Source organism: Anas platyrhynchos, chromosome 5 (genome assembly GCF_047663525.1).
Source record: "Anas platyrhynchos isolate ZD024472 breed Pekin duck chromosome 5, IASCAAS_PekinDuck_T2T, whole genome shotgun sequence".
Lineage (NCBI taxonomy): Eukaryota > Metazoa > Chordata > Aves > Anseriformes > Anatidae > Anas > Anas platyrhynchos.
The window spans coordinates 15,222,226-15,249,846 of record NC_092591.1 but is presented as its reverse complement, the minus strand read 5'-3'; the positions used below and the strand labels follow the sequence as shown (position 1 = coordinate 15,249,846).

At 41.1% G+C, this 27,621-nt stretch overlaps 1 protein-coding gene across 15 annotated transcripts in view; it reads right to left on the bottom strand.

Moving 5' to 3' along the window:
- The window catches only part of SYNE3 (spectrin repeat containing nuclear envelope family member 3), a 75,431-nt gene that overhangs the window by 35,786 nt on the left and 12,024 nt on the right, over window positions 1–27,621 (bottom strand). For 5 of the 15 annotated variants that reach the window (XM_027459381.3, XM_005021471.6, XM_038179159.2 and 2 more), the window contains exons 2-16: window positions 18,910–19,067; window positions 16,039–16,211; window positions 15,275–15,584; window positions 11,087–11,248; window positions 9,954–10,298; window positions 8,599–8,735; window positions 6,525–6,672; window positions 5,581–5,763; window positions 5,180–5,323; window positions 4,274–4,408; window positions 3,124–3,285; window positions 2,231–2,394; window positions 1,173–1,296; window positions 841–996; window positions 138–287 (exon numbers count right to left, since the gene is read on the bottom strand). In XM_027459381.3, coding sequence (XP_027315182.3) covers window positions 138–287; window positions 841–996; window positions 1,173–1,296; window positions 2,231–2,394; window positions 3,124–3,285; window positions 4,274–4,408; window positions 5,180–5,323; window positions 5,581–5,763; window positions 6,525–6,672; window positions 8,599–8,735; window positions 9,954–10,298; window positions 11,087–11,248; window positions 15,275–15,584; window positions 16,039–16,211; window positions 18,910–19,053 — 2,637 coding nt within the window. In that variant the 5' untranslated portion in view covers window positions 19,054–19,067. Of the gene's footprint in view, window positions 1–137; window positions 288–840; window positions 997–1,172; window positions 1,297–2,230; window positions 2,517–3,123; window positions 3,286–4,273; window positions 4,409–5,179; window positions 5,324–5,580; window positions 5,764–6,524; window positions 6,673–8,598; window positions 8,736–9,953; window positions 10,299–11,086; window positions 11,249–15,274; window positions 15,585–16,038; window positions 16,212–18,909; window positions 19,068–19,209; window positions 19,232–21,214; window positions 21,326–27,621 lie in introns of those variants that run through there. The other 10 variants (XR_011809516.1, XM_072038330.1, XM_072038333.1 and 7 more) reach the window with 5 other exon arrangements.

The following is a 27,621-nucleotide window of genomic DNA, read 5'->3' as shown; positions in this document are numbered from 1 at the left end:
TGCTCTGTCTTATATGGCATTTACTAAGGAAGGTTTTAATTAAGCAAACATAACTGTGCTGGTGATTTGGGACTAGAAATTTGCAGCAAGCTGAATGAGCAAAGGCAGAGATCAGCAAATTGAATGCTGTCACCTACCGGCAAACTCGTGTAATCTTTCAGGTGAGATTTGTAAAGCATCCATCGGTAACGCAGGTCCTCCAGACCTTCAGAGTCACCAATGACAGCACGAAGATGAAGAAGGTCCTCAAAGCGATGCTGACCATCAGGCACACGAGCCTGCAGTTTCTGCAGGCAAAGTTACACCAGTAACTCGGAATTCAAGAAGATCTTACTTTTAAAGTCTAACACTTAAAAAAACAGTGGTACTAAATCAAACTACTGGGTATTCTGGAACAGCATATTTACTTCTATCCTTGGTTTTGTTTTTGTTTGTTTTTTTTTGCTTGAATTAATGGTTTACTCATCTGCAGTACCCATGCAGCTTTGGATATCTTTGTTTCATTTCTTACAGCATGCTTTGTTAGTTCATTCAAACAAATCTAAAACAGTCATGTCAAATACCAAACACTGATTTTAAATCAGCTTATTTTAATGAACATCTTTGCTGTACCATGCTAGAAATGTTCCGTCTAATATCTACAGGCCAGGCTGCTCCTTTCCTTTCTACCACTCTGGCTCTGGCAGATCTTTCTTATTATGAGCAAAATACTTGTCCTAAAGTCCTGAGCTTACTAGTTCCTCTGTAGCACTGGAGTCTCCTAATGCAGGAAGTGTACTTTTTTTAAATAACATTCTTTATGGAGATGCTTTTATTTCAATCTCTGTCTGGAAAACTAACCTCCAGTTTGTTACGGCGTGCCTTGATTTCCTCTGTGGAAGATGAAGTTGCAGCAAGAATTTTGAACAGTTTGATGTTTTCTCCTTGTAACCACTCTTCAAAGTCATGTAGGAGCGCAAGGTGGCTACTTGTATTTTGTCCTTCTCCTATCCTCTCCTACGTTACAGAACAACAGCAACAAAATAATCCATTACTGTTAAGTCAGATGTTTCTTCTGAAGGCCGGATTGCAAGATCTCAACCCCAAGCTTATAACCCATAGTATCAAATGAAGTCAATTAAATTGTTCTTGTGAAACTGATAACAAAGGCAGACTCAAAGTCCCCCTCTCACCTGCTTATAGGTGGGATCTAAAAGACGGGATGCAGGTCCTGACATGTGTTTGCTGTCCACAGATGCTATTTTCTTCTTCTTCTTATCAGCCACTGGTCTATTTAACCGCCGCCTTTTGAGAATACTTGCAAACACAAAATCAAAGGTATCAGTTCAGTGAGACCTCTAACAGTGAGATGCACACATTTTGACTGGTGTGTGGGGGATGTCTGTAGTGAAATAAAACTATTACAATTTATTAATGTTACAGTTATTTCCATCATCTTTTTAACAAAATAAGATCAAGACAGAATTGTCTCAAAGCAGCACCAGTCAATTTTCATTGGACTGTTTTATTTTCCTTCACTGGGTGAAGTGAGTGTCCAAAAAATATACTTCCTCGACAATACACCTCCCAGTCTGGAAACAGCAAGAAGTACAAGTAGGCCTTCCTCAATTTAGGTCATTTTTATGCTTGTCCTGTCACTACATGTGAATACACACACACACACACACACTCACAAGTAGCACAGTATTCAATTTTAATACAGACTAACAGGCCTGAACAGCAGTTTGACATTGCACAGCGAGGACAAAACAAGTAAGTCCACGTTTGCCAGCTAAGGGAGGGTTTTAGCTCTTCTTCGACTCCTGCAGGTTTGCAAAAGTCACAAGCTAGCACAGACATAGCCTCCTTTGAGATAGCTCTGGACCAGACAGCAAAGAGAATGGACAGGTGAGGAACAACAGCAGATATCACCCAGTCTATGTCCTATTTCCTCGGACATGGGCTGCTGCACAAGGGTGAGCCAGACCCTAGGGAGGCACTGCCTGCTCCAAGCACGGAAAAGGCAGCTTCAGAGACTACTCTGGTCCTTGGATTTTCTAAGATGATTTTCTTCAAAGTCATGATTTCCAAATTACAAACAATGAAATAAAATCTCATCCTGCTCCCCAGTGTTGCAACATAGTTGTTCACTTTTACAGCACAGAGCATAAAGCACTAAGTATTTCTGGTCATACAGCAGTAAGGAGCAGACCGTTGAAGGGACTTGAGGAAAACACACATGAACACTTACCCAGCTGTCATTTTTTTCAGTGATCTCCAAGACTCCTTCAGCTGATCCAGCTCAGCCTGGATATGGGCGGTCTCCTCTGGGGAAGAATTCTCCATGACCGGCTGGCCATGAGCTTCTACAAGGTACAGCTGGATCTCCTTATCTGGAAACTCTGCTATCCATCTCTGAAACGCACAGCCCTTACAGTTACTTCTAGGTATCCTGGGTAAAGCAGAGGCTATGTGAGACTGAAGGCCATGTTCAGTCCAGGACTATGCTGGTTCTGTTGGCACTAGCTAGAACATACCTAGCGGGGAAAAAAGATATGCTGAGGATTCTTGCAAAGAGCCAACATAAGTAAAAGAGCTGATGGCAAAACTTAAAGGGCCTAAGCTGTCAGTACATCCCTTCTCTAGCCTTCCCTTGAGATATTTTAGTTTCCCATATGAAGGCAAAAGCTGACAGCTGAGGTAAGCTGGCAGAGTGAATCTAGCATGCAAAATACTGCTACATAGGGGAAAAAAGAAAAAAAAAAAAAAAAAAGAAAAAAAAAACACTGTGGAATTGCTTGTTTCAACACAGTAGAAGGATAGCTAACATGGTAATGTTCAGTGTATTGATGCATACATACAGACAAAGATAGGTATAACATTTCAAAACCACTAGTCCTTTAATAAAATTTTATCCATTTCTACAGTTCTTTGTCTATTTCTCACTGTTCTTGTCTTGTACCTAGGTCCATATCCCACAGCACAGGGCAAAGCAGGGAGACAGCAGCAGCAAAAGTTATCTCAGGAAGAACAAACATCACCACTCCCCTCAGCTTGGAGCCCCTTGCTATAAAACCCCTTCTCGTAATGTCTGAATGTTACTTATTCACTTTGCAGCATCTTACACTAAGACGCCTTTCTCACCTCAAGGTCTGCCATCCTGCTCTCAGTACTCTGCTCTCCAGCAGCACCCTGGTAGGAGCTGATCTTCCCTGTGGTTGCTGTGATCCACTGCTGGAGGTCAGAGAGTTTGTCATTAAATGCCCAGTGCTTCTGAACATGGTCTTCAGTCTGCTGGATCATCATCTGCAAATGATAAAAATATGTCAGCAACTGAACACAGACAAAAAGCGCTTTTACTGCTAGATCTAACACTGTGACTGCTAAGACAGAATCTCACGGGCAGAAAGGAAACAAACAGCTGTTAACAAGACATAGAAACCTTCTACTATCAGTGGCATGACACCTACAAGCTCATGCAGACCTGAATTCAACCACATGGGGGCATTAAGCACTAGAATAGCTCCTTTTTTTTTTTTTTTTTTTTTTTTTTTTTTTCAGCTGAAACAGAATAAAGAATATGGCTTTTTTATACTTCAATCAATATGAAATACATCTTTTACTATGACTGTACAGAAATGACTGTAGAGATTTTTATTTTTTTTTCATAAAGTCCGGTTCAATGATAAATGGGATTATCGAGATTGAAACTAAAATTCAACAGTGCATATTAGGGTAACACTTTATGATAAGTTATTTTATGGTGCTCTCCATAACTATAAGGTCATTTCATAAGCTCTTCCTCTGAGACTGTTTTGAAAGGTCGTTTTATAACTATGTTTACAAGCTACAGAAAGTCTCAGGTCAAAACTAGTACTTGTGAAGCTGCAACACATCAGTTTTCAGGTCACAAAGCTACACAAGAAAAAACTATTGGCTTGGTACTATAGCTCTATCCAAGAAAAAGTGAACAAGTCCAAGCACCGCTATAATAATGTAACTATCAGATCTATTTGTCAGAAATCTCAGGCCCTCTCCAGAAATAATTTATCTATATAAAATATACATGTGGAAGGTAATCCCTCCTGAAGGGAAATTACATTACAGATAACTAGAGAATCCTGGAAGAGTTATCAAAGTCATAAGAATTTAGTGCCTTCTTCACCTGAAATGAATATATCTGTCTTAGTTTATAATCTCATATGCTCAAAGATCTAAGTATTTATTTATCTATTTATTTTAAATGGGGCAACTGGTAACTCCTCCTGCAACCAAAAACTCTTCCATGTGTTACCTTCAGTGATCTTTCTATGGCTTGAGCATCAGATGAAAGTTGATCCATTTCATGCTTCTGTGTCGGGTTTGACTGAACCAGGATCTCTACCTCTTCCATTTGAATTGCAAGCTCTGCCAAGTCATCTTGGATCATCTGCAGTGGAAAAGACAGACTGTGTAAAGGCTATGTGCTAGATGTGGTGTGGCCCTTTACCAAATATTCACTAAAGAAAATTCCAGTTGAGTGTGAGGGCACAAAAACCAACCAACCAACCAAACAAACAAACAAAAACTGTCATTAAGAAAATTAATTGTTTGATGTCTAGAAGTAAATGGTTCTGAAATAAATGGCTGAATGTTCTTATGTGTCACCTGTTGATAACAAAGACAACAAGATGCTGAAAAGCTGCCAGAGGATACATAATACAGTTGGGTAAGTACTGACAACTGTGCAGTCACCAAAGGTGAAAAAGCATAGTATCACCATACCTCACCATGGCCAAAAGGAACGTTGATGCCCCCCTCTCTCTTTCCTTTCATCCCTTCTCTCCCCTTTCCCAGCTACCTAGTCCCACTGAGCATGTTGGACCCTTTGCTGAACAAGTTCAAAACATTAAACATTGTAATTTACCCTATTTTAGCCAGCTGAATTAGGTCTTGGTGTAAATTGGGCAAGTGTCAAAGCTGAGAGAAGGTAAACAGCAGGAAGCAGGGATGTGAAGGGAGGTGGGACAATGGAAACTCCCTGCTTATGAAGGGAGGAAGGTACAGTTTATCTCATGCAGTTTCATTCTCAGTATGTAGCAGAAGGATACATTTTTTTTGGTGGAAAAACTAGCTCTATTTAGGGGACACAGTCCTGAGTTTCTAACACTAATTAAACAGGACCAGGAGCACATCAAGGTCAAGCATTGCTGTAATGTACCTGGAGTCTCTGGAGCTGTGTCTTTTTACCCAAGAGGTCTGGCTGTTGTTCATGCTGCAGATCTAATTTGGCTTTGATGGCAGATAATTTCATCTGCAAAGGTGCAAAATCAACATCAAAGTCCTCATGTTGTGATATCAAATTCTAGGAGAGAAAGAATAAAAAAAATCAGCATTCAGTATCCATCCCTTGGCACTATCTTTGTTAATGTCCATTTCAAACTCAGAACAAATACTATCCCACACTATGCAACAGGCCATACATTTATTTGAATATTTGATTAGCCTAGGAAAATAGATTAGGCCCAACTGATTCATACTACATTTATTTCTATAAAACTGGCTTAGTAAAAGATTGATCTTTGTCACAGGCAAAGTCTGCATATGTGTTTTGAAGCTCACCTGGAGTTTGCTTTTGGTTTGTAACAGACGTTTGTGTAGTATTGCTCTCTCCTTTGAAGCTTCAGCTACTTCTGACAGGAAAGATTTAGCATTTTCCTCACCAAAGATACTGTTTAGCAAATCTTTCTTCAACTGTAACGTCATCAACGTTTCTTTGAACTGGGAGCTTTCAGCTAGAGCAACCTAAAGGAAAACAATTCTTCCAGTGGAATCATAACAAACAAACAAACAAATCATAACATAACCGTATTATTCTCACACAAGTCACACAACCAAGGCAGTAGGACAAACTCAGGTAAAAACAGCATGCTGGGCCGACAAGGGGTAACAGAAGGTACCTGGACAGTGCCCAGTTAAAGGAAAAGTCTTCCTGATAATGTTAGAAGCACCAGGGCTGCATCCATTTTGTGAACAGAAATAGAGGAAAGCTGTGCTATGGAAAGAGTTGTCTGTGCAGAGGAGAGGCCTAAACAACCAACAGAAAGGACAGCTTGAATGCTCATCCCAAGGGTAAACTCCACCCCTGTTCACAGATACAGCTATTCTGGAGATTACAGGGATGACAAAGTAACAAACACACTTTCCTGGGTGCACGCAGAAATCATGCATTTTAATCCCACAACTACATCACTACACACATTACAGAGTCCACAGACTTCCCATCCAGGACAATTTGGGTTAAGGCTAAACAGTTTTATCAACATTGTTAAAGACACCTAGCATTTCAGCCTATTCAGCTGACAACTCCAATTAACCAGGTAAGGGCAGAAAATAAGATATTCTGCTACAGCTTGAGTTGAACTCTGTGCTGTGGGGTTTCATATCATACAGGAAAGGCCCTTCCAGCTGCTGCTGTTTGGCAGCTGTACACAGGCAGCTGCTGGCATAGCTTGGACAAACACATACCAAGTATTAGTTTCTGAATTTAGTAACAGGTTTGCTACCTCAATCTGAGCCAGTGATGGCTCTGGAGACTCCAGGAGCATCTGGACGGATGGCTTCCACTGTTCAAAATCTTGCACGGGATTTTGGAAGACTTTCCTCAGTTGAGTTTCTACGTCAGTACTCAATTTAGATGTCTTCCTTCTAACACTGCAAGGATAAAGTGACAGCTGAGAGAAAAATTACAAAGAAATCCAAGTCCAAATATCCCATTCATTGAGGCATGAATTAACACAATCTTTGGGTGTAAACCATATCCAACACAAAAGCCTCAGTCTTTTTCACTGTCTGAGCCTGGTGTTACATACTGACAGCTGTTGTGTCAGTCAGAAAGGTCTGACAAAACTTCATTTAGATGTCCCAAGACACATTTTTATTTTTGTGCAACTGTGTATCAGGAACTTCTTTGTGTTTTTAGCAGTCATTTCCCCTTGCATGTCATCTTTCTTGGCTGATATCAGCAGCATGATTTACCAGATTATATTACCAGAGCAGTCTCATTGACTTTTGGGAGGAACAAGCCAAGGGTATCTAGAATTTAACTACAGTTGTCTGTAGTTTTACATATAAAAATTGTATTAAGAAAGCTATGATCACTCTACCTTACCTATAACAAAAGGAAAATATGTAATCATTTTTTGTCTTCAAATCTAGATTTTTAAAATTTTGAAGAACCACATTTGCAGAAGCTCTTGTATTTAGATACATTTATATATACGATTCTGGAAAAATATAAATAAATATATATATGTATACACATACCTATCTACCTCTGTGTGTGTATATATATGTGTATACATATGTGTGTATGTGTGGATATATATAAAAAAATAAATCAGCACACATTTATTTAGTATCCAGGCTTCTCTTACAAAGGCTTATCCAAGACACAGCTGAGTAACAAGGCCTAGCAGAGACACACCCATGCATCTGCCTCCTGTTTTTCTAAGCTTTCCTGACAGTTTGCTGAGTCCTATCGAACATGGCAGAATGCAGCCCAAACTGCGTGTGCACATGGGAACTGTATCATGAGAATTCACGGGATAAGTAGTCAAGAACAATGCCACAGGCTTCCAAGGTAATCACGATTAATTCTGCCTGTCTATAAAGCCAGAAAGAATAATCTTACTTGTGTCACCGCGACATTACAAAGCTAAACAAATACAGGTTTGCAGAAGCTGAAAGCTCCGCAAAAGGAAAGCACTGACATTACTCGTACCTTGCCATTTCCTCTGCTGGCCCTTCCGGGCTCAGCATGAAGCTGCCAGAATTTGCGAAGAAGCTTTGGAAGAAAACTAGAGGGAAAAAACTCTCCCAGCTAGGAAGCATACTCTGCACTTCATAGAGGAAAATAATCTTGCGTACAGTTTAAAAAAACATGTAACCAAATATTTTTCCTAAAAAATAAAAACAAAACAAAACAAAAAACACAAAAAAAAACCTTTTTCTAGTTGCAAAATTCGCTGCAGCTTCTTTACTTCCTGACTTCCTGATTCCAGACAACCTGGAAGTGGAAACACTGAAGTCTAGGAAGAGGCTAAACTTTCAGAATTTAACCCAATCCAAGGCAAGACAAAAACAGGAATTACGCATGCATGCAGTTAGAAGGGGAATAAACTCTGCCAAGTAATTGCTAAGGCCGATGAGTCATCACAGCAGACTCAAAAAGGAAGGGCCATAATGGTTCTGAACTACTACAGCTCCTGTCCCGATTTTCTAGTTGCTGTCATGAAAGGCAAGCAAAGCACATGAATTATTATTATACAAGACTAAGAAGATCAAATTAGCTGCCAACAATCTAATTTTCTTCGAACCATACACGACATCAATGACACAAAATCACTGCATGAAAACTTCCAGAAACCTACAACTCCTAGCAAATGGCTAAAATTGCAGGCTTATTGAAATGTGGAGGCAGATTTAAGTAGGAAAAAAGAAAAAAAGAAAAAAAAAAAAACTTTTTTTCCACCTGTAACCTACAATTGTATGGCTTCTCTCTTTTTTTACAAGGTCCCTCTCAATCCCTTCAATTCCTGAGAGATTGCTCCCCCCCTCCATAGTCAGACTTCTCTCTACCTTTGATAGTCCCGTATGGCAGAGACAACACTCTCAGCGTGTGGCTGCACATCTTGGGAAAACTGTAGCAGATCCTTAAGCTGAGCCTTCAGCCTCTCAATCTTCGATTCTTCTGCAGCCAGAACAGCTCTTGTTGCCTTAATCACAAAAATAACAAACAGGTCACACCATACGTACTGTCTGGAACATGAAATGAAGTGCTAAGGCTGTCTCTCAAGGTATTCATGTTGCTAACCAAAAGTCCCCTTTCCGATGCCTTTTTTCCTGGCTGTAATGAATATGAAATTTGATAAAGTGGAAAATATTCTCAGGAACTGTTTTGTTCCTGCAGGTGATCTCTGCTGTCCTCCCTCTCTGCCCCACTGCCTACCCTCTGGCATCTGATCGGTGGGGTTTGCTGTTTGAACAGTGAATCACAGCTAGACCCAGTTTCAGTTCACTGATTGCACTGTATAACAAGATGCATGTCTGGAATAATCTTAACCACCTCTGTTTACAGGAACACATCTTTCTGAAACATCCATAAATATAGAACGTTAATTCTATGCTGATGTAAGGAAACTAAACCAACAAAAAAAAATGTAGCTGTAATTGGATCGAACCAATCTGTATTTAGTGGATTTTTTTTTTTTTTTACATATAATTTTCCCCATCTAGTCCTGCTGAGTTCTGGACATATGAATAGCTATGAAAAGTATTTTGGAAAGAGATGATAAATGCAAAACCAACCTTTTAAGATGAAACAACTGGTAAAGATTCTTGCGTACTTTATGTGCAAATAACTTTGCACTCCTTTTTCCAACAGACTGATTTTGCTGTTGGATTATTACAAATGTGGGACTTAAAAAAGATAGTTGTGTTTGATGGTAGGGGAATACACGTAATACACATAATACATGTACCCACCTTACACAGATGAAGGATGTAACATAAAAACGGCCTTCCAAAAACCCCCAAGGTATGTGTACTTATAAGGACACATTTGTATGTATGTGAATGTATGTATATATTTGTACATACAGTGAGGCATTATTTTTCCTACTTCTTTATAAATAGAGCAAATTATGTGTTTGTTCTGTATTGTTCTCCTTTTGCATATTTTCCCTATGGACTCAAAATACAAAACTCCAAATCATCTTCCAGTCCTCCTCCCTACTGTGCAGTGAGATAAAGGTTAGAGTATTTGATTCCATGGCTGGTATTCACACTTTCGTCCATTTGTTTCATATATACTACTACTCTTTCCTTATCATCTGTAAACAATGGGGCAGGCAGCTGGATGTGACTCTGTGTGTTCAATCTATGACTACATTTGATACCTGCTATTGTTAAGCATTCAAAGGACAGCAACTTACATTGCATTTTCTCCACTGAGCTACAAACGCATCTTCAGTCTTTTCCCTTTCCCCAGAGTTCAGGTCATTTTCTAGTTTCTGTAGGTCTTTTTTGAATTCCTGGATATCTGCTTCTAATTGTCTGACCTGGGACTTGTAGGCACTTTCTGACTGTTGGATCTTGAGCAATCTTTCCTCCTCCTCACTGCTCAGCAGTTTCAACTTCTCCAGGGCTTTTTTCAGCTCTTCAAGTTCATCCTTCATTCTCTCAGCTCCCAGTGGGGAGGTATTCTGAATCACCTCTGCACATTGATTTTCAAGGTACTTCCATTTCTTCCCACCACTCCTGATGTCTTTGGTAATTTCCTGCAGAAAGAAGTTACATAAACATTATCTGTAGGAATTGGAAACTAGGAAAAAGGCAAAAGCAGTAGGAAAACAAGACCACCTCTCCTAGTTGTACATATATCATTCTTCACTTCTTATTTCAAGAATAAAATTCTTTTTTTTTTTTTTTTTTTTTTTCAAGTGACCAGAAGCCAGGGCTGGTCATCTGACTGCCTTCTGAGTAACTACCTGCCATAATTCTGAAAATATTGGCTCGATTTTCAGAAACGCTTGTCATCTGAGGTCCCTGATGGAGAAAACAGGAGCTGCAGACAAACAAATCTATGATATTTAAAGCTGAACAGTTTAAGACATAGTACTAAAATATTAAAAATTGTTCTCAAAACTGTTATTTTTATCACCAGCTCTATACACTCAAGACCTGTGTGCCTTCAGGCTCTATTTGGAACATATTTACCGAATATAACTTCACTTAAAAAGTTTAAAAGGGCAAGATGCTCGAAGAACCACATAACTGTAGAAGAGCTGGCTTTAAGGAAAACAAAATAAAAAACACCACCACAAAACAAAACAAACAAACAAAAACAACAAAAAACAGACTGAAACTCCTGATACCATCAGGAGAACCATATATACTAACGATTTCCAGATCTGCAATAACTCTTCACCAACATTACAACAACTACCGCCTTGTTTTGTTTGTGCAATTCTTGTCTTAAGTACATCCTTGTGTGGTTTGAGAAACATATAAAGGTATGGAGAACACACAGGCCTGCTTCATTGTCAGAATTATTTCATTTAAGGACCTTCAGTGCCTTTAGCTTGTCCTCTGCTGAAGACTTGGTTGCTTCCCCAATGCAGCAGTTTAATCTTTCTGTCACACCATTCAGCCACGATTGAAACTGGTTGACGTCTGTGCTGTACCGCTCGTGCTCGTTGGTTATCTTTTCAAGCAGTTTCACTCTGCTCTGTAACAAGAGACATCAGAAGCCGTGAGGACAGTGCTTATCTGACTCTTTTTCCTTTAAACTGTAACCCAGAACTTATAAACGAGAGCCCCTTTCCACGAGCCCCAGTAGCACTTGGGACTTCATGGTTCATCTCAGAAAGCAGGACATGAGGGTGCGTGCATGAAGGCTTGTCCCAGCAGTCCTGTAGGGTCTTTCAGTCCTGCAGGCTTGTACCCAAGGACACAAACTACAGGTTCCTCTCTGGTAGGAAAATAATCCCTGATCTTACAGTGGCCTGCACTTCAGGAATTGCTCCCCACTGATCCAGACTGGCACCACTCACAGGGCAAAATTACATTGCTTAGTCTATCCTTCTTTGTTAGCCGAGGTTTTGTGTTTGCTGAAGGATATTATACATGAATCATAAGCAATCTTGTTCTGTTGTTCCAGTAATTTAATATCCAACCAAGTACTATTTCCTACAAATCAGATTGATGTTTTTTTGCCCTTTACCAGGTGGCATGAAACGCAATTGTGTTACGCTAAGGTGGAAAAAAAAAAAAAAAAAGCCCTCTGTGGAATATACGTGGTGCTTGTAGCAGCACCCTTGACAGGCTGTGCTGTCATTGACAGTAGGGTGAGTTTCATTTTGTTTAATATGGAATTTGGAGTGGTGGTCCCACTGGGCCTTTGCCTTTAACTTTGGGACAGGTTATGCCCACGGCACAGTACAAAGCTGCCACTCTGCAGGTGGCAGCACAGCTCTCTCTTTTCCATGCTGACTTCTCATTTCTGCTGACAACGCAAGCACAGGTGTGGGCAACAGACCAAAAAGCAGAATTATTACTACAGACTTCTGTGGCCGAGATGTATCCAGCAAAACTCTGCACCCATTTGCTGTGTCCCCTTGCCTTGGTTCTCAAGTCTGCAGATGTGCATGGAGGTGAAACTTTGACCTGAGTTAGGGACCTGAGGAGTGCAATCATTATAATGGTGTGCTGGATCCAAACATCAAACTGAAGCACATGAGCCCAAGTTTATTGTTTCCAGGGAATTAGGCTAATTTAGATAGAAGTCCGAAAGGGAATGAACCAGAATATCAAAGCAGAGCTATTATTAAAATCAAAGGCCTGTTTTTAACATATAGAGGGTTAAAAAGGAAGTAGAAATGACCCACCCTGGCACAGGCTATTCAGTCAAAACAAAGGAGTGCACAGTCTGAATACAGCTCGTCCATAAGGAAGAGTTGACACACACATGGATACACAGCTGTCAAGCAAAAGGCTGACAAAATACTGTCTGAATTTCCCCCACCAAGACATTAGGCAGGGAAAGGATGGGAAAAATGATGGGAAAAAAGACATCACTTGCTTGTGTTAGATTAGCTGTTTGGGAAGTAGGGCAGTGTTAAACTCCATCTCCACATGCACATGGTTAACATGAGGAGGTATATTCAGCAAGGATTTGGCCCTGGAAAAAATGAGAGCCTGGCAGGAAAAGAATGGGTCCACCATGGGCTGCAAGAGGAAGAAATGTGTCTGGGCAGGATCCGCTCAGCCCTGGGTACTCACAGAGGTTGAACGGAGGCATAGGAAACACTCTCCCCTAAGGTCCCCTAACAATCAGCAAATGCAAACAAACCTCTTTTGGAAGGCAATTTGGAGCATATAAAGGAAGTTCCTGCTCTAAATCCCTCCCCCAGACCGAGTGCAGAAAGCTCCTGTAGCCTCTCCTGCTGCATTCAGTCTTAGTAGCTATGAGGTACAGGGGAGCTGGCATTATAAATATCTAGGCTTGAGTTAACAGAGACAACATGGATAAAAATCGGTGTGCTGAGGCATATCTGATATATTTGACTACCTACATTTTCTTATCATCTTCAGTCACAATTTATGCTCAATCCCACAGCCATCTACATCTGCATATTGATATTTTATCAGGCAAGGGAAAGCATTTAGGGAATGGCTGCCACATCTAAAAATAACTCTATTGATGTAATTAAAAGAAAATTTTCTAAAATTTGAAAATAAGGGCACGTTAGCACTATGAGGAAAAAAAAAAAAAAGTTTCCGCATACCAGAGAAGCAAAGCAATGTCACAAGGAAACCATTAAACTGTTTAATAATCTCTGTCCAAGAGCTTGTACTCGATAGGGCTGGACAACTGCACGGGATCTAAAAATGCTCTTCAACACAAGTGTAATCTACAGAAAGCAGGATTCCTCCTGTGGCAGGCAGCTCAGGCATTCAGCTGGCGTCTGCAATTCACATTTAGCCTGGACTCTCATCATGTGAGGGGCTGGAGCAATCCCCTTACAACTCCTGTCTCTCTTTCATTCATTCCTCTCTCCTGGTGGGAGAGGTGGCAGGGCTTCCTTAACTATTTTTCTGCTTTCCAACATGTCTGCAATCTTGGCATTACCTAACGAACTCTGCATTTACCTCAGCTGCAAAATCCGAGTCTTCCCAACCCCCTTCTTTATTTCATACCTCCTGAAAGGGATTTCTTAGCTGGATTTTCTCACCCCATCTTTCTGTGAAATGTGGTATTTGTAACCAATGCCAAAGAAAAGCTTTTTCTGTCTGGAGACATAAAAACATATTTTATCTACTATGAGACACTTCTGATCTAATTTACACCAGCATACTTCCAAGTCAGTCAGAGAAATGAAACTGTGTAAAACCAGCCTAGAAAGGTCACATTCAGGTTCTGAGTACTTAAATCACTTGTTTGAAAGAGTGGCCTTATTAAAATGTCTAATGACTGTCTCCTGCTTCCAAACTAAACACAAATCTTGGTTAAAAGGGACTGAATGAGAATTTTAAATGGCAATCTAGATAGAGGACATCTGAATTCCAAGAAACCATCTTATTCATAAAACCAGTTGCCTCATTATGAAGAGACATACCTTTACAAATAAATAATCAACCTTGACTTGCAGTTCTGCTAGTGGTTTTACAGCCTCTCTGCAGCAGCTGCAGATACAAAATTTTTAATATTCTGTTTTCTAGAGAGACTTATTGGTAGCAGTTTTAACATTTTTATTATATAAAAAAAATAAAAATATCATGTTCATGAAAGCTGCCAGCTGTTTTTTTTTTCTTTCTGTTTTTTTTTTTTTTTTCTTTGTAAACAGAAGAAAGTATCTATAGAGCAAGCAGAGCAAATGGTGTGAGCACCCCAATGTTGTTCTTCCAGTGTGATCCGAAACTAACCTTTGTTACAACAGCACCTAGGGACGGATAGCATACATTGCTCCAGCTCTGAGTTGTGATGTGGGAACAAATAGAAGGCAACATTATGTCGGGGCCAGATAGAGCAAATGAGATGGAAATTATTTGTATTTGCATCACTTAAATCAAGCCTGAGGGTTTGTTGGAAGCCACTATGAGGCACAAATTAGATTTTAAGAAGCTCTATATCCTATATGAGTTTATATATATTTCAAATATTCTTTTGGGTGTTTCTATTAATACAAGTTAGTAAGCAACTGAACTTTTCAGCCCACTTGCAAGTTTCTACCCCTTAGCCATGCCACATGCTCCAATCCTGTCTTTATCCTAGTTTCTTTACCCAGGAACAGGGTCAAATCACTGGCACTGAAAGATAACTACAACATCTTATACCAGGCTAATAACTGGTTAAGCTGGAAGATTAGCATCAAGCACAAATTAATATCTGTGTTTAATGGAACTCGTACTGGGACTGGCCAGCTGAGTTCAGTGTCGGGCTGCAGCTGACTCCATCCCAGTGCTTCCCAGTGCTACAGGTGGAGAGCACAGCTCTGGATCTGAAATTAATTTAACAACCACCAATTAGTGCGCAAGCTTGTGATATTCCCTGGCCCTGTGAATGGATGCTTTGCACCTGGCTATACAAAGATCATCAATGCTACAGCCAGCCCACTGACTGAAAGAAAAGAGATCCTCAGCTCTGCTTCTTTTTGCAGTCCTACCAGGTAAGCCCATCAGCCAAGAAACACAGATAGTAAACGATACTGCATATTGATGAAATCTGAACACCTCCCGTTGTTAATCGGTGTACCTGGGCTTCTTCCTTGATTCCTTCATATTCCACCCTCATTTTCTTCTGAACATCCTCATCAACGCTGGGGTCACCTATCCTGTTGAACAAGGAAGCAGCTTCTTCTAGCAGTCTTTCCAGCAAAACTGACTGATTTAAGACATCATTCAGCAGAACCTGGGCATGGCTCAGCTGCCACTGCTTCTCCTTTAAGCCAAGCTGCAACTCAATGTCAGGCTCCAAGGTCACCCTCATGTTGTGAATCCATGCATAAAACTCATCCTGGGCTTTCAGGTACTCACTCCAGTGCAGCCAGACCCATTCAATGCGGCTGTTGGGAAGAGCAAGAGAGATGAGTTAAATGAAATCATGGTGGGACCAGTGGAACATGGCAAGCTCAAAAGGCATTCAAAGAAAAAAATGCTGAGAGCCTTGTCCTTTAAGATGCTCTGATTTCAGAAGGTCACAATTTACTTCCCAGGTCCTTCCTACTCTGTGGAGGAAATATCCTGTAAAAGGAAGGTATCTATGCCAACAAAATTCATTGCTGAAGTCCATGAGATGGGCTGGCTATGAAGGGAGAGTGAGCTGAGCTTCCACCAACTCTCTCCCCACTACTGCTCTCCAAACCCCCAAATGCTCATGGATTAGCAGCAACTGTGGTTAGCAGCGACTGCTACCTGCAATCCAGGCAGAAGACAGACACAGTCACTTTACAAAAGCACTGGATGAAATAACTTGCGTCAACCCAAAAAGCAGCCTTGTGCAGAGTACACTCGTCTTACCTGTGACAATGAGTGATGTATATGGCTGTCTCTTCCCACAAGGCTTTAATGTGTCTCAATTTAGATAATACTTCATGCTTCTTATCCTCACTGATGCTACGAAGAGCAGCATCTGCCTTCACAAGAATCAGGTCTATTTTCAAGCTGCCTTCTGGTTCCAGAGCACATATTTTCTGTGGGAAAATCAAACGAGACTGAAAGTTTGAAAAGAAAGAAAGCATAACTGATGAAATTTAACTTTTGCTTTTTCTAGCAATCATATAGTCCCTGCTGCAAAGCTTTTCCTGAGTGGAAAGTAAGAAATTTTCTTCAGATTTGTTTTTTCTTAAACATCCTAAAGGACTGAATTGAATTGAAAACCGTGCAGGAATTGAAAAACATTTTGTTAGCTAAAAAGAAGCAATCTCCACATCTCCATTCTAAGATGCACTATAAGAAACCATGCAGTGTATTTGAAAGGCCTCCTAATGCAAATAAAGGTTGGCTCCGAAAATAAACCAAGAGAAGCTAACTAATAGAATTTCCCGTCTGCTACCAAATTTTGCTTTGACCCTAAATTGCTAAGTTATGAATTGCTGAAAAAGTATATCTTGAACAAATCAGAAAGCCAAGAACTGAAAGTTAAGCCATCTAATCTGAGGCAAACTCTCTTTCTTTACCTGAACACAGAAAATCAGCACGACTTTGTACAGTATTGCAGAATAACTATATCCAAACTTGGATGCCAGCTTTTAGTGTTATTTTAGCCAATCCTCTGATACCATTGGATTGGCTTTTCCTGCTGTTCTTCCACAAACTCCTAACACACAGCAGGCTTTCAAGCTTGAGGGAAAAGGTTTCTGTTTTGAAAACATGGAGAGGTTCAAACTTAGCAACTACTTTTGGAAAGATAAGGCCCATGGGATTTGTTCAAAGGAAAAAAAAAATAAACCAAGTCAGTTATTGCAAAGGTGAGACCAAATCACAGGCCTTTGAACTTCCAGCCTCATATTCTGGGAAAAGACTGGTCTGGCATGAACAAAGAACATCTGCATGTTACTTACAAGCAGGTGTTTTGACCAACTATGTGATTAAAATAATCCAAGAAAGAAGGTCAAAGGATAGGGTAGGAAAAGAAAATAAAAGCCACATCTCTCACCCAACAGGAAAAATTTAGAGGAAAGTTGTGTTAAAAGCTTGACATTTTTCCAGCACTTGAAGTGAAAGTAAACAACAGCCAGAGAGAAAGCAGTGGCTGTACGGGCATTTTTCAAATCTGTTTAAATGATTGCTATCGTTGGCTGACATTTTCATTAATAAATTAACAGAAGGTAAACCACAGAAAGGAAGCATGAAAAAAAAAAAAAAAAAAGCAATCCACATGCAAAAAAGGAACTGAAAAATGATGACAGGATTTAAAATCAGCCAATAGGTGAAGCAGTGAGCACATAGTGAGGAGACAGGCAAGCCAAGCCCATCAGGAAGGCGGGATGAGAGAGCAGGAGGTGGATAATGTACACACAAAGAGAAAATAGACACTTGGTTGTCTTTAGAATGATGCATTTCTGAAGTCTGAATTAACAAACTCTTCTAACCTGATTTTGTTCATGTTGCAAAACTGCTCCAAATCCCACAGAAGTCAACAGGCTTCAGTTCAGCCATATTAAATCACCAAAAACCTCTAAACCTTACGTCTCTGCCATGATTACACCCCCTTTGCCAAACTACCACTCTCCTTACTCAAGTTCTTGTGCTTCCTGCATATTTCTAGAGACTGCAAATATCAGTTTCCCAGACAAAAAGAAAGAATGGAAATTATTTAAGGGCAGAAATAAATCCATAGCCCATGAGGAAATACTGCAGATTCTCATGACTGACATGTAAATCTAGCCATCATCCATCACTCCATGCAGAGTCTCTATATTAGTCCAGAGGCAAGATCCAGCCTTCAGTGAGCCACAGTTAGGAAAGAAGACATTGCTATGCTATGGTATAAGGTACCTCGCTCTCCGTGTATGCCTGCTAGGTTTCCTTAGAGCTGTTAAACTTCAGAAGATGCTGTCCAAACATTAGTAGATACAAAACCAAATACTGTTGGGTAAATAACGATGGAAAAGATATGGCTGATTGATTTAAAGAACAAACTAGTTAGAATTGAAGGTAAGTACAAAAATAGTTTCAGTGTTAATCATAGAAATACCACCACTCCCTCTAATCATGAATGCTATTGATGGGACAAACAGGAGTGTTTCATTTTTTGAGATTATAAGAGCAAGATAACATCTAATGAAACTGAACTTAATGAATGTGAAATCACAGTAAGAGAACAGGCACAATCTGCAATGGGATCTCTGTGAGGGAGTTATATAAGAGATTAAGTCAGAACAGAAAAAATGAAAACATTTGCCTTTTCATTAGACGGATTATGAAGAGGAGCTGTAAAGCCTCTTATTACCAGGTCTTATGGAAAAGGACAAGTAGATTACTCTAGAACAGCCATTGCTAGGACACTTGCAATCTTTCTTTACCAGTCCTGGAGGACATGGAACACTAATATCATCAAATTCTCTTGTATGATACCCAACTTTTGCAAGCGGCCACTCAGGTCTGAGCATGCTCACAGAAGCGTGCAGACATTTTAACCTGCCAAACCTGCCGCTCATCTTCCAAAATAATCTGAAAAGCTCAGAAGCCTGTGATAACAGATTGCTCTCCTCTTTTTCTACAGTGTCTGTAAACATTCTGCAGATGGAAAATTAGAAGCCCATCCACACAGGAACAATATTACAGCAGCTGCAGGTGGCTGAGAGTTTCTTAACAGAAAACTCCAGAGCTAGCAGCAATAACTGCAATTGATAGCACCTCTGACCCATTACATCACTCTTCCCTTACCTCTGTCTCTCTTAGTCTGGCTTCTAGGGCAGATCGAGGTCCCTTGGTGTTGTCATTGATCCTCAGTCTCTCTTGGATGGCCTTCATCCAAGCTTCTGCATTCTCCACGCTACTGTCAAATTCATCCTGTAGCTGCTGAGTCATTGCATTCGAAGAAACTGAAAGGATAAGAAGCAGGAAAGCTGTAAGTTTTTAGGTTAAAATCCAAACAGGATTGCATTCAAGGGAATCTAAGGAAGCAAAAGGAAAAAGCTAATGATCACGTGGCTTTCCTTTTTAATAATAATACAAAAAATTCACCCATGTAGCAGTATCGTGATTCAGGAGAGCACAAAGACGACATTTGCACTGCAACTTCCCCAAATGAAAATCTACCAGGAAACAAAAAGAGGGCAGGGAGTTGTGGGAGGCTCCATTACAGTAAACAGATTTAATTCAAAGCTTTCAAATGAGATGAATCTGGTATTTGTGGTATATTCCAGACTGGCTACAGAAATCACAACCACTGTGTCTCTTCGCAGAGCCTAGTCAGTACAAAACTCTCCTGATACCCTTCCTAGTTCATGTATGGTGCAGCCGACAGACACCAGACTAGCACAGCACTTGGCACATGCTTAACTTGTATGCATATAAATCTTCTAAAGCTGGTGAAATCAGCATCAGACACTTAGATGAAATCAGCATCAGTTAACTTGTTCTGCTGAGACCACAGAGAGGTTATCTGAACGCATGCTCAGTGTCTGGGAAAGATCCATACATGGGGAATGAGCGAGCACCTGCAAAGCCAAACCACTAACAAGCCATCACCTGGGAATCTCAGCACTCAAGAACTTTTTGCCACCTCTCCTATTCTGTAACAGGTTCTCGTGTGCCGCACCGAGCTTCTCATTTTCCCCTCCCTCCCTTGTTCCTGTTCCCAAACAGCAACGAGATGCACAGGTTGCTGGCTCTGTTGATGCATTCTCCTGTCTTCTCTGTTCAGCCTGCAAGCTCTCTGCTGCCCAGATGGCTTACCTTGTGCCTGTGCAACAAGGGAGAGCCATCCTCAGCACAGCCATACTAAAACTTGACTAATAAGCACGAATCATAATGAAGCCCCCAAAAGTCAGCTCTACTGAAGTGAACAGAAAGATAACAATAGACAATAAATGGTTTTGGATTGCATCCTACAGCTACTGCTAGCCAAGCGTTCAATGTTTCTTGTAAATTAAAATGTTCTTCCTCTTTGTTATTCAACACTGAAATATTTTCTCAGCACAAATCATGAGGGTTAATTGTTGAATCAAGCTTGCTGCACAGAATTCAGTGCCAGAGCAGCCCCTTCTGTTTCCATGAGATGATTCATGTGGAAGAAACTGCTCAGCGTGAGCTGCAGAGTATGGCTCTGGATGAAGCTGGACCAAGGGAGTCCTGTAACCATTTTAACTCTTAGCAGTTTCATCTTTACACAGGGAAGAGCCATCCAGTTCTTGTCCACTTGCAGAAAGCTTCTCACCATCCTGCTGATGTTCTTGCCTGTGATGTAAAAGAACTCACACTATATTAGATGTCTTCCCCTGTAGCTCCCAATGTATTTTGTTCCATGCTAGAGTCAGGGAAATGAGCCATTTGTGAACACAACACTGAGGTCTGGCAACAGAAACAATCCAAATTGTTGCTCCACAGCCTTCAGTAGGCTTTATGCTCAACAGGTCACAGTAGAGAGAGAGAGAACTGTGCCTATGGACCAGGGCAGGTGCCCCACCTGCTACCCTACTCTTGGGTTTGCTGGAACAGAGGATGGTGCAGACAAGGGGAGCTGCACTGACATGAAGGAGGGAATTCCTCTTGGAAGGGGAGATGGCAGACAAGGCGGAATCCAAAGCTCTAACTCTCACAGCTAGAAGGCAATTTAAAAAAACAAAACCAAACAAACAAAAAAGAGTGACCTCACGTTGAAAAGATTAAAGAATAGAACAGGATGTACTGGATTTAGTGAGGGTGGTGTGGTATGGGGCAGCTACTCCCTCTCTCAAATAAACCGTATGATAGGATATATAATTAAAGCTAAAATCATCGTCTTACGTCACAAGAGTCCTAAAGGATGAAGCAGGTTCATGGAGTAATGTTATTTTCAGAGGCTTGCTAGATTGCTGTGCCTTTCTCCAATGCCTGGTCCAGAGCTGCTGTTTCCCAGCTGTCTAACTCACAGACAAGAGCGCATGTCTCTGCAGCTGACTGGTCAACTCACTTGCACATTAACATTTCCCATTATATCCAGTAGCCATACAGGGAACCGTCCCCTAACACTTTGTTAAATACATACGTTTCTGGGCAAATGGTGTCTGAATGCTGGAGTACAAGCGGTGCTGATTCCAGGTAGAATAGGTTGTGAAATGAAATCTCCCGGTGTGTTTGCTGGAGAGGCTCTGATGAGGACTGACATTCATTCCCTAGGAGAGGATCTATTCCTGGTAACATCCATATCATATTTAAAATTGGCTTCAGGACTCCAGTCAGGGACTAGCCCATAGAGACCATTTTGTTATTCTAGTCCCACTCCTTACACAAAGCACAGAGCAACCAAATAGGCTTAAGAAGTGCTGGAAAACCTACTGTCGTCTTACATGAAGAAAACCCTACTCACACTTTCCCCTCGGGCTGCTGTCCTCTGAAAGCGAGGATTTTCTGGCCAAAACCCAGAGACACAGACCCCCATCCCACACGCAGGCATTCCTTGTACGTAGCCAACAGGAAGCCATGGAAAATGTTATTTCCATATTAAGATCACCAGTGTGCAAAGGAAGAGAAGCACTCCAGCTACTCCAGTTACTCCAGCTGCCTGCATAACATCATTTACTGATTTTTACCAACTAATTCATATAATACAGCACTGCAAAGACAATTAAATTTAGCATGAACTTTCACCCAGTCTGCAGGCGGATTTCATGGTGGTTATGAGCTGCAATAAAGGACAGGTCTGGGGAATGCCTGTGGAGATTGTGCCCTCCTGCTTCCTCCACACTGGGCGGTCTGAGCCCAGCTGAATCAATCGGCTGCAGTGTCCTGGGGACTTCTCTCTCGGAAGCCCTCACAGGCATGAAAGGCATGGATGAGTTTCTACAGAGAAAGTATGTTTTCTGACTTGGAAGGAAGAACAGCTACCTGAAATCTGGCAATGCCTGTAATTTTTTAAATTGTAATTATTTATTTTTGCAAGTAGTCCTAAAGTTGGATGATTACTGGATGTAATGTATCAAAAATATAGAAATCCATTTCTTCTGCATCATTATGACTAACTGATTGAGCAGTTCTGCAGATGAAATACAGGTCAGTGCAAATACTACAAAGCAGACATAGCAGCTCCTGAAGCAGTGGTGCCAAGCCAGCACTCGCAGACCAGCCTGCAGCAGCAGCAGGCTACTGGGGCTCCCTGCACCACAGCACAACAGCTCCTGCCCCAGGGCACAGGCACCTGGACCCGCTGTGCCAAGGAAAGCCTCCGCTTCAGCACAGGTGCAATCCCCTGAGCAATTTGTACAGGACTATTTTTATCACAGTCTTTTACAAACGCATGTAGTGGCTCAAAACAGCATTTCATTTTAATGCCACTTGAATCACTGTATTAATTCATACTGTGGAAGGCATATTTATACTGCAACAAGCATTTAGCGTCTCTATACATATGCTACTAAATGAGGGTAATAACTAAGCATAAGAAATTCTGGCATAGATAATGAGACACTGAGCAAAACCCAGTTTTATTTCTCCAAATGCAATAATGCAGTCACTTAGTAGAAGTAGGGAAGAAGCACATTTCCAGGTGCTGAGCATAACTGCCTGACAACAGCTCCTGCAGACGTTACATAAAGCATGTTTGTGCTTCAGAACAGGAAAATATAAGGCACAGATCAGCTCCAGAGTCCTTAAGCCCAACCTCTCCCACAACAGCAGGCTTCCTATTTTCTCTAATCTCCCTCCATGGCCCCAAAGCACAGCTTGGCAGTGCCCAGACAGGCACATGTGTTTTGGTGCTGCAGAAGGCACAATGCCTCAGCCCAAATATCCCAAAGCAAAGGCAAGTCGCCAATCTGCTCAGCTCCTGTGGCCTGCCTGTGTTAGGCTCAGCTGATGACGAGAGATATGGAGGCAGCCTTGCAACAACCACAATCCTCAAGCTGTCTTGGGGAGGACAAATTAATTAGCCAACTCCTCGGCATTTGTAGGTTCTTGAGCCTCAGGTACATGGAGATGCCTGGGTCTCCACAACAGACCTGAAACACTGAAAGGCACAAAGCATCCTCCGCGTGATCCATTTGGGGGGCCAAATTCCTCTGAGCACTTCCTCCTTAAGTGCTTTTACTTCAGCAGTCTTTCTAGTGCATCTAATCACTCTCACTAGGGTACCATGAGACTGACCTATTTAACATTTGTAATTCACCACCAAGAGCTGTTATTTTGCAAGAGCACTGCCTTTTTGGTGGTATTATCCTACTATTTTGCAATGTTTCATAGCGTACTTTTTCTCTCTGCCAAGTCATGAAGCATTTTTTTTTTTTTTTTTTTTTTTAAGACTAGTTTCCAGAACCCAGTTCTTACAAAAATAAAAGAAACAAACAAGAATGCTGCAGGAAATTCAAATCACTCACCATTAGGGAGACCGTTTCCCAATTTTTGAAATACTTCAAACTTATTATAACCCTTTCCATTTGGTTCCGGGATTGCACGTGAAAAAGATTTGGAAAAAACCCATGTGGAGTGTGTTAGATTTTATACAAACACATGAGTAGGGAAGCAATTGCTGTTCTGGGAATTGTTTGGATCCTGGGATAATTTAATAACTCTTCAGGTTCTCTGGATATTGTAAAAGGAGCTCTGAGAAGGCGCAGAGCTGGGACCTCTGGCTGGCCTTCCCAGAGCTGAATTACTGGTGGTCTGCTCCGGGAGGTGCTGTTTGGAAGCAGGATACCGGTAGCAGATGCCTTGCCAGGGGAGGCAAACCCACGCGCAGCAGAATTAACCTGCCTGAGTAGGTGCAGATGCCCTCCAGGTTGTAAATAAAAGGTGTTGTTATTTCCAGCATAATCTTTTAGAGGCTCTAAACATTAATCCTATCACCTTGGCCATCTTCCAACACAGCCTTTTCCAGTGTTATTTGCCGCGAATGTTTATGACAGACAGCAATTGTTTGCCCTAATTAAAGAGCTAGAGCATAAATAAGGATTATTATTTTTTTTAATAAACAAAAACATACTCAAGTTACAAGTATCCCCTTCAACCAAGGAATGCAAACATCATGAATGCATGCAGTGTTCAAGCATATCATAATCATTTCTTTTCCATAGGAATCCTAAGGCTAATGCATGGAATTCAGCTTCAACATGATCACACCAGGAAATTTTCTATTTGATTAAAAAATTTAAAAAAAAAAAGGAGAGGAAAAAAAAAACCACTGTTTGTCAGACATGTTGTGAACCAGGCTAACTCTGAAAAAGCCTATTTCTTTTCAACCATTTGTTTAGAAGATCAGTTTCAGACTTTGGTGAGAGCCAGTGCAAATGGGATATATTTTTGCTTTACACAGCTCTTCTGGAAAGTATAGATTCCCAGATCTAAGAAGTTATTTCCTAAAAAAATGGATAAAAATTTTAAACTAGTTCTATTTTTTAATAGAATCATCATGTGCAAGTCAGGCAGATCTAGGTGCTGGGGCTATCCTTCCACATCTGGTGCTTTCCTTGTCCACTAAGGGCATCTACAAGAATGACCTGCAATAGATCTGACCAGGGCTCTTTTAATTTTGTTATTTCAATCTTCAAGTCATATGGGATGAAAGAGATGTCATAAGAGATGACTCAACTGCAACTCTTTGCCCTCTCCCTACACTCCATACCCATGCATTTCTGTATTCCCAGGTCAGTCTAGGAGACAGGCTGGTCTTCCATGACTCAACTAGATTAGAAAGATACAGCATTTAGTCCTGGTCTAGAGTTTATTCTTATCACCACGGAGAGAGAGAGAGTATCTTTATGAGGTATCTGTCCATTTTAGATTTTGATCTCCTAGCCCCACATTACTGAGGTATTTAACCAACCAGTTGTTCAGTCGGTACTTCATGCCCTTTATGTTACACCTCAGGTTCAAAGGTTTCTTGCCTATAGGCAATAAGGAAATCCTTAACCAGACAACAATGAAAATAGTATTTCAGATACTAGGCCAGTGGTGTAAACACTGAAGAGAGTGGCTTCAAGCTTTTCTCATACATACCCCTAGAAGTTCATCTACAAAGAAGCAGATCTCTGTTTAGTGACTTCAGACCTCATGGCAATAGGCTTGCTTTTTCTGGTCATGTTTCACAGACTCTTTAGTCTGGAAAATCACAAGTTAAACACCTCTGCTCTAAAACTTCAGCAGAGATTCTTCAGATAAAGGGTATCTGCTTCTGAAATTGCCAACAGAGTGCATCTGCTGCTCCGCGAGTAATCTCCACCTTGTGAACCCCAACCCAGCTAGTGGAATAGGCTCAGTTTAAGCTTTGCTCAGCTCCTGAAGAGTTTTACCACCAGTCAGCCGAAGAAAAAGCACTACAAGCCAACAGCATTAGTCTCATGGTCTCTGGAGGCTGGAATTTATGTTTTTAATTATTTTCCATTTGTCTTCTACAGTCCACACGATCTCGAAATACCAGGTGCCAGTCACAGCACTGATATACCGACTAATAAACCTTTGCGATGTCTGGATCTTGGCTAGAGGTTGGTGAACAATTCAGAGTGAAAAATATACCTGATAAATTGTTCCTCTTTCACTGGTCATATACCGTGTACAGACAAAGTAGTTTTCTCAAAGCTATGGCTATTCTTTACCATTTGCCAAATAAACTGTAAATTAAGTTTGCTCTGTAGACTATTCCCAAGTAATTCTTCCTTGAGACTCTTCATACCCCAGCTACACTGCTAAGTTTTGGTTCCCCATCAGAACCCTACTGAGAAATTGTCATCTTCAGCTGGCTAGCGGTTGCTCATGTCACACAGAAACTCCCAAGGGTCATTTCCACCGTCAGGACCCAAGTGGGTCCTCAAGCCTGGGTTAAGTGCAACCAGCATGCTTTCACAGCATCCTGCAGTGGCCAGAAACACCCCACAGTTGGAAGGATAGCACCTCTGTCTGAAAGAGATTACAGACGACATGTTAGAAAGGGATCAGCAATGAAAGCAGGGCATCAGCGTGTACTTCAACTGTAGTTCCTGGTTTGACTCAGCCTTCCCCTGAAGGCAGAGATCCTCAGAGATCCTCTGGCCTTGCTGGGGCAGGCAGCCTCAGCAAGGATCTGCAACATGCTGGGGCTCCAAAACGGTGCTCACACCACAACAGAGGATTCATGGCACCGAACCTCAGGCTGTTTTATGGGACACCCTGAGCTAGGAACATCAGCTCTGCAATTCCCTGGGAAGCCAGGGTGAGAGGGGCACTTCCAGGCAAGGATCCATGCCAGAGATGGATGACTTCCTTCTGCAGGAATCCTGTGTCCTGATGAGGCCTACAGTCATGATGTGGGTGCTCAGGGCTAGGGACTGTCAACCCGTCTCAGAGTCTACACCCTTTTCTGCCTCCTTCCCTCTTTCACATAACTGTTTCCACATTTGGCTCTAGGGGTTTGGTGCCTAGAATTTCACCCCTCAAACATGTTATGCCTTATTCAACCATCTGTCAGATACCTCTGCTTCTGAGTGATCAATTGTGTCCAAACTGGGAGCACTAGGCATAAGACCTTAAAACTAATAAACCCTGTATGTCAAGTATTTAGTAGCAATATTTGTTAGAAATAAAGTTATTTGTAAATACTAAACAAATATAACTCTATGGGCATAATATCCATAATCCACTTCAGAAGAACAGCTGAAAGGCTAACTCCCCAAAACATAAAATTTCTCTGATCTATTTTTCAAATAGAGTTTGATTATTTTCAGGAGTTGGACTTGATGATCCGTATAGGTCCCTTCCAACTCGGGATATTCTATGATGCTATGAAATCATTATCACCAGGATGATGTTAGTGAGATATAAACACAGAAAATGTGAGATTCACTGGAATAATAATAATAAAAAGTAGACGAAAGTAATTAGGACAATCCGACTTTTAAATACTGAAGTTGATGATTAAAATAAATGTGTGATTTCCATAGGATCAAAGTAAATGTCAATGGAAATTGTTTTATTTATTTTTTAACTATTTTAATTTTACCACACAAGAAGTGCTGTTTATATAAAGAAAGAGAAAAATGGTCACTGCAGGAGCTAAACCATTGAAATGCTGTCAAAGAAACACATCAGGGTAAGTAAAGTTAGACCCAGCCCACCAGCATTTTGGACATAATTTGAAGTAACATTTGCACTAAGCTGATAATGCCAGGCTTTATACTGCAAAAAGACACCGGTTTGTGTTCAGACAAACCCCAGCTCTGGGGCAAACAAGGCCTGCCTCTGTTCCAAACAATACACTGTCAGAACTGCCAGCAACCTTATCCCCAAGCTTGTTACTCAGAAACAAAGTAGACCACTGCAGATCTGTGGCTCTAAATTAATTCGGAGTGGTTGAGAACATTTTGGGAATTGAATAAAACAGGCTGTTTTCCTGTGACTCATTTTTGCCTGAACTCTTGCAGTTTCCATGTCTTCGTCACCCTCCCACCGCACGCGTTCGCCAGGCACTGTGGGTTACAGACCAAGAACGCA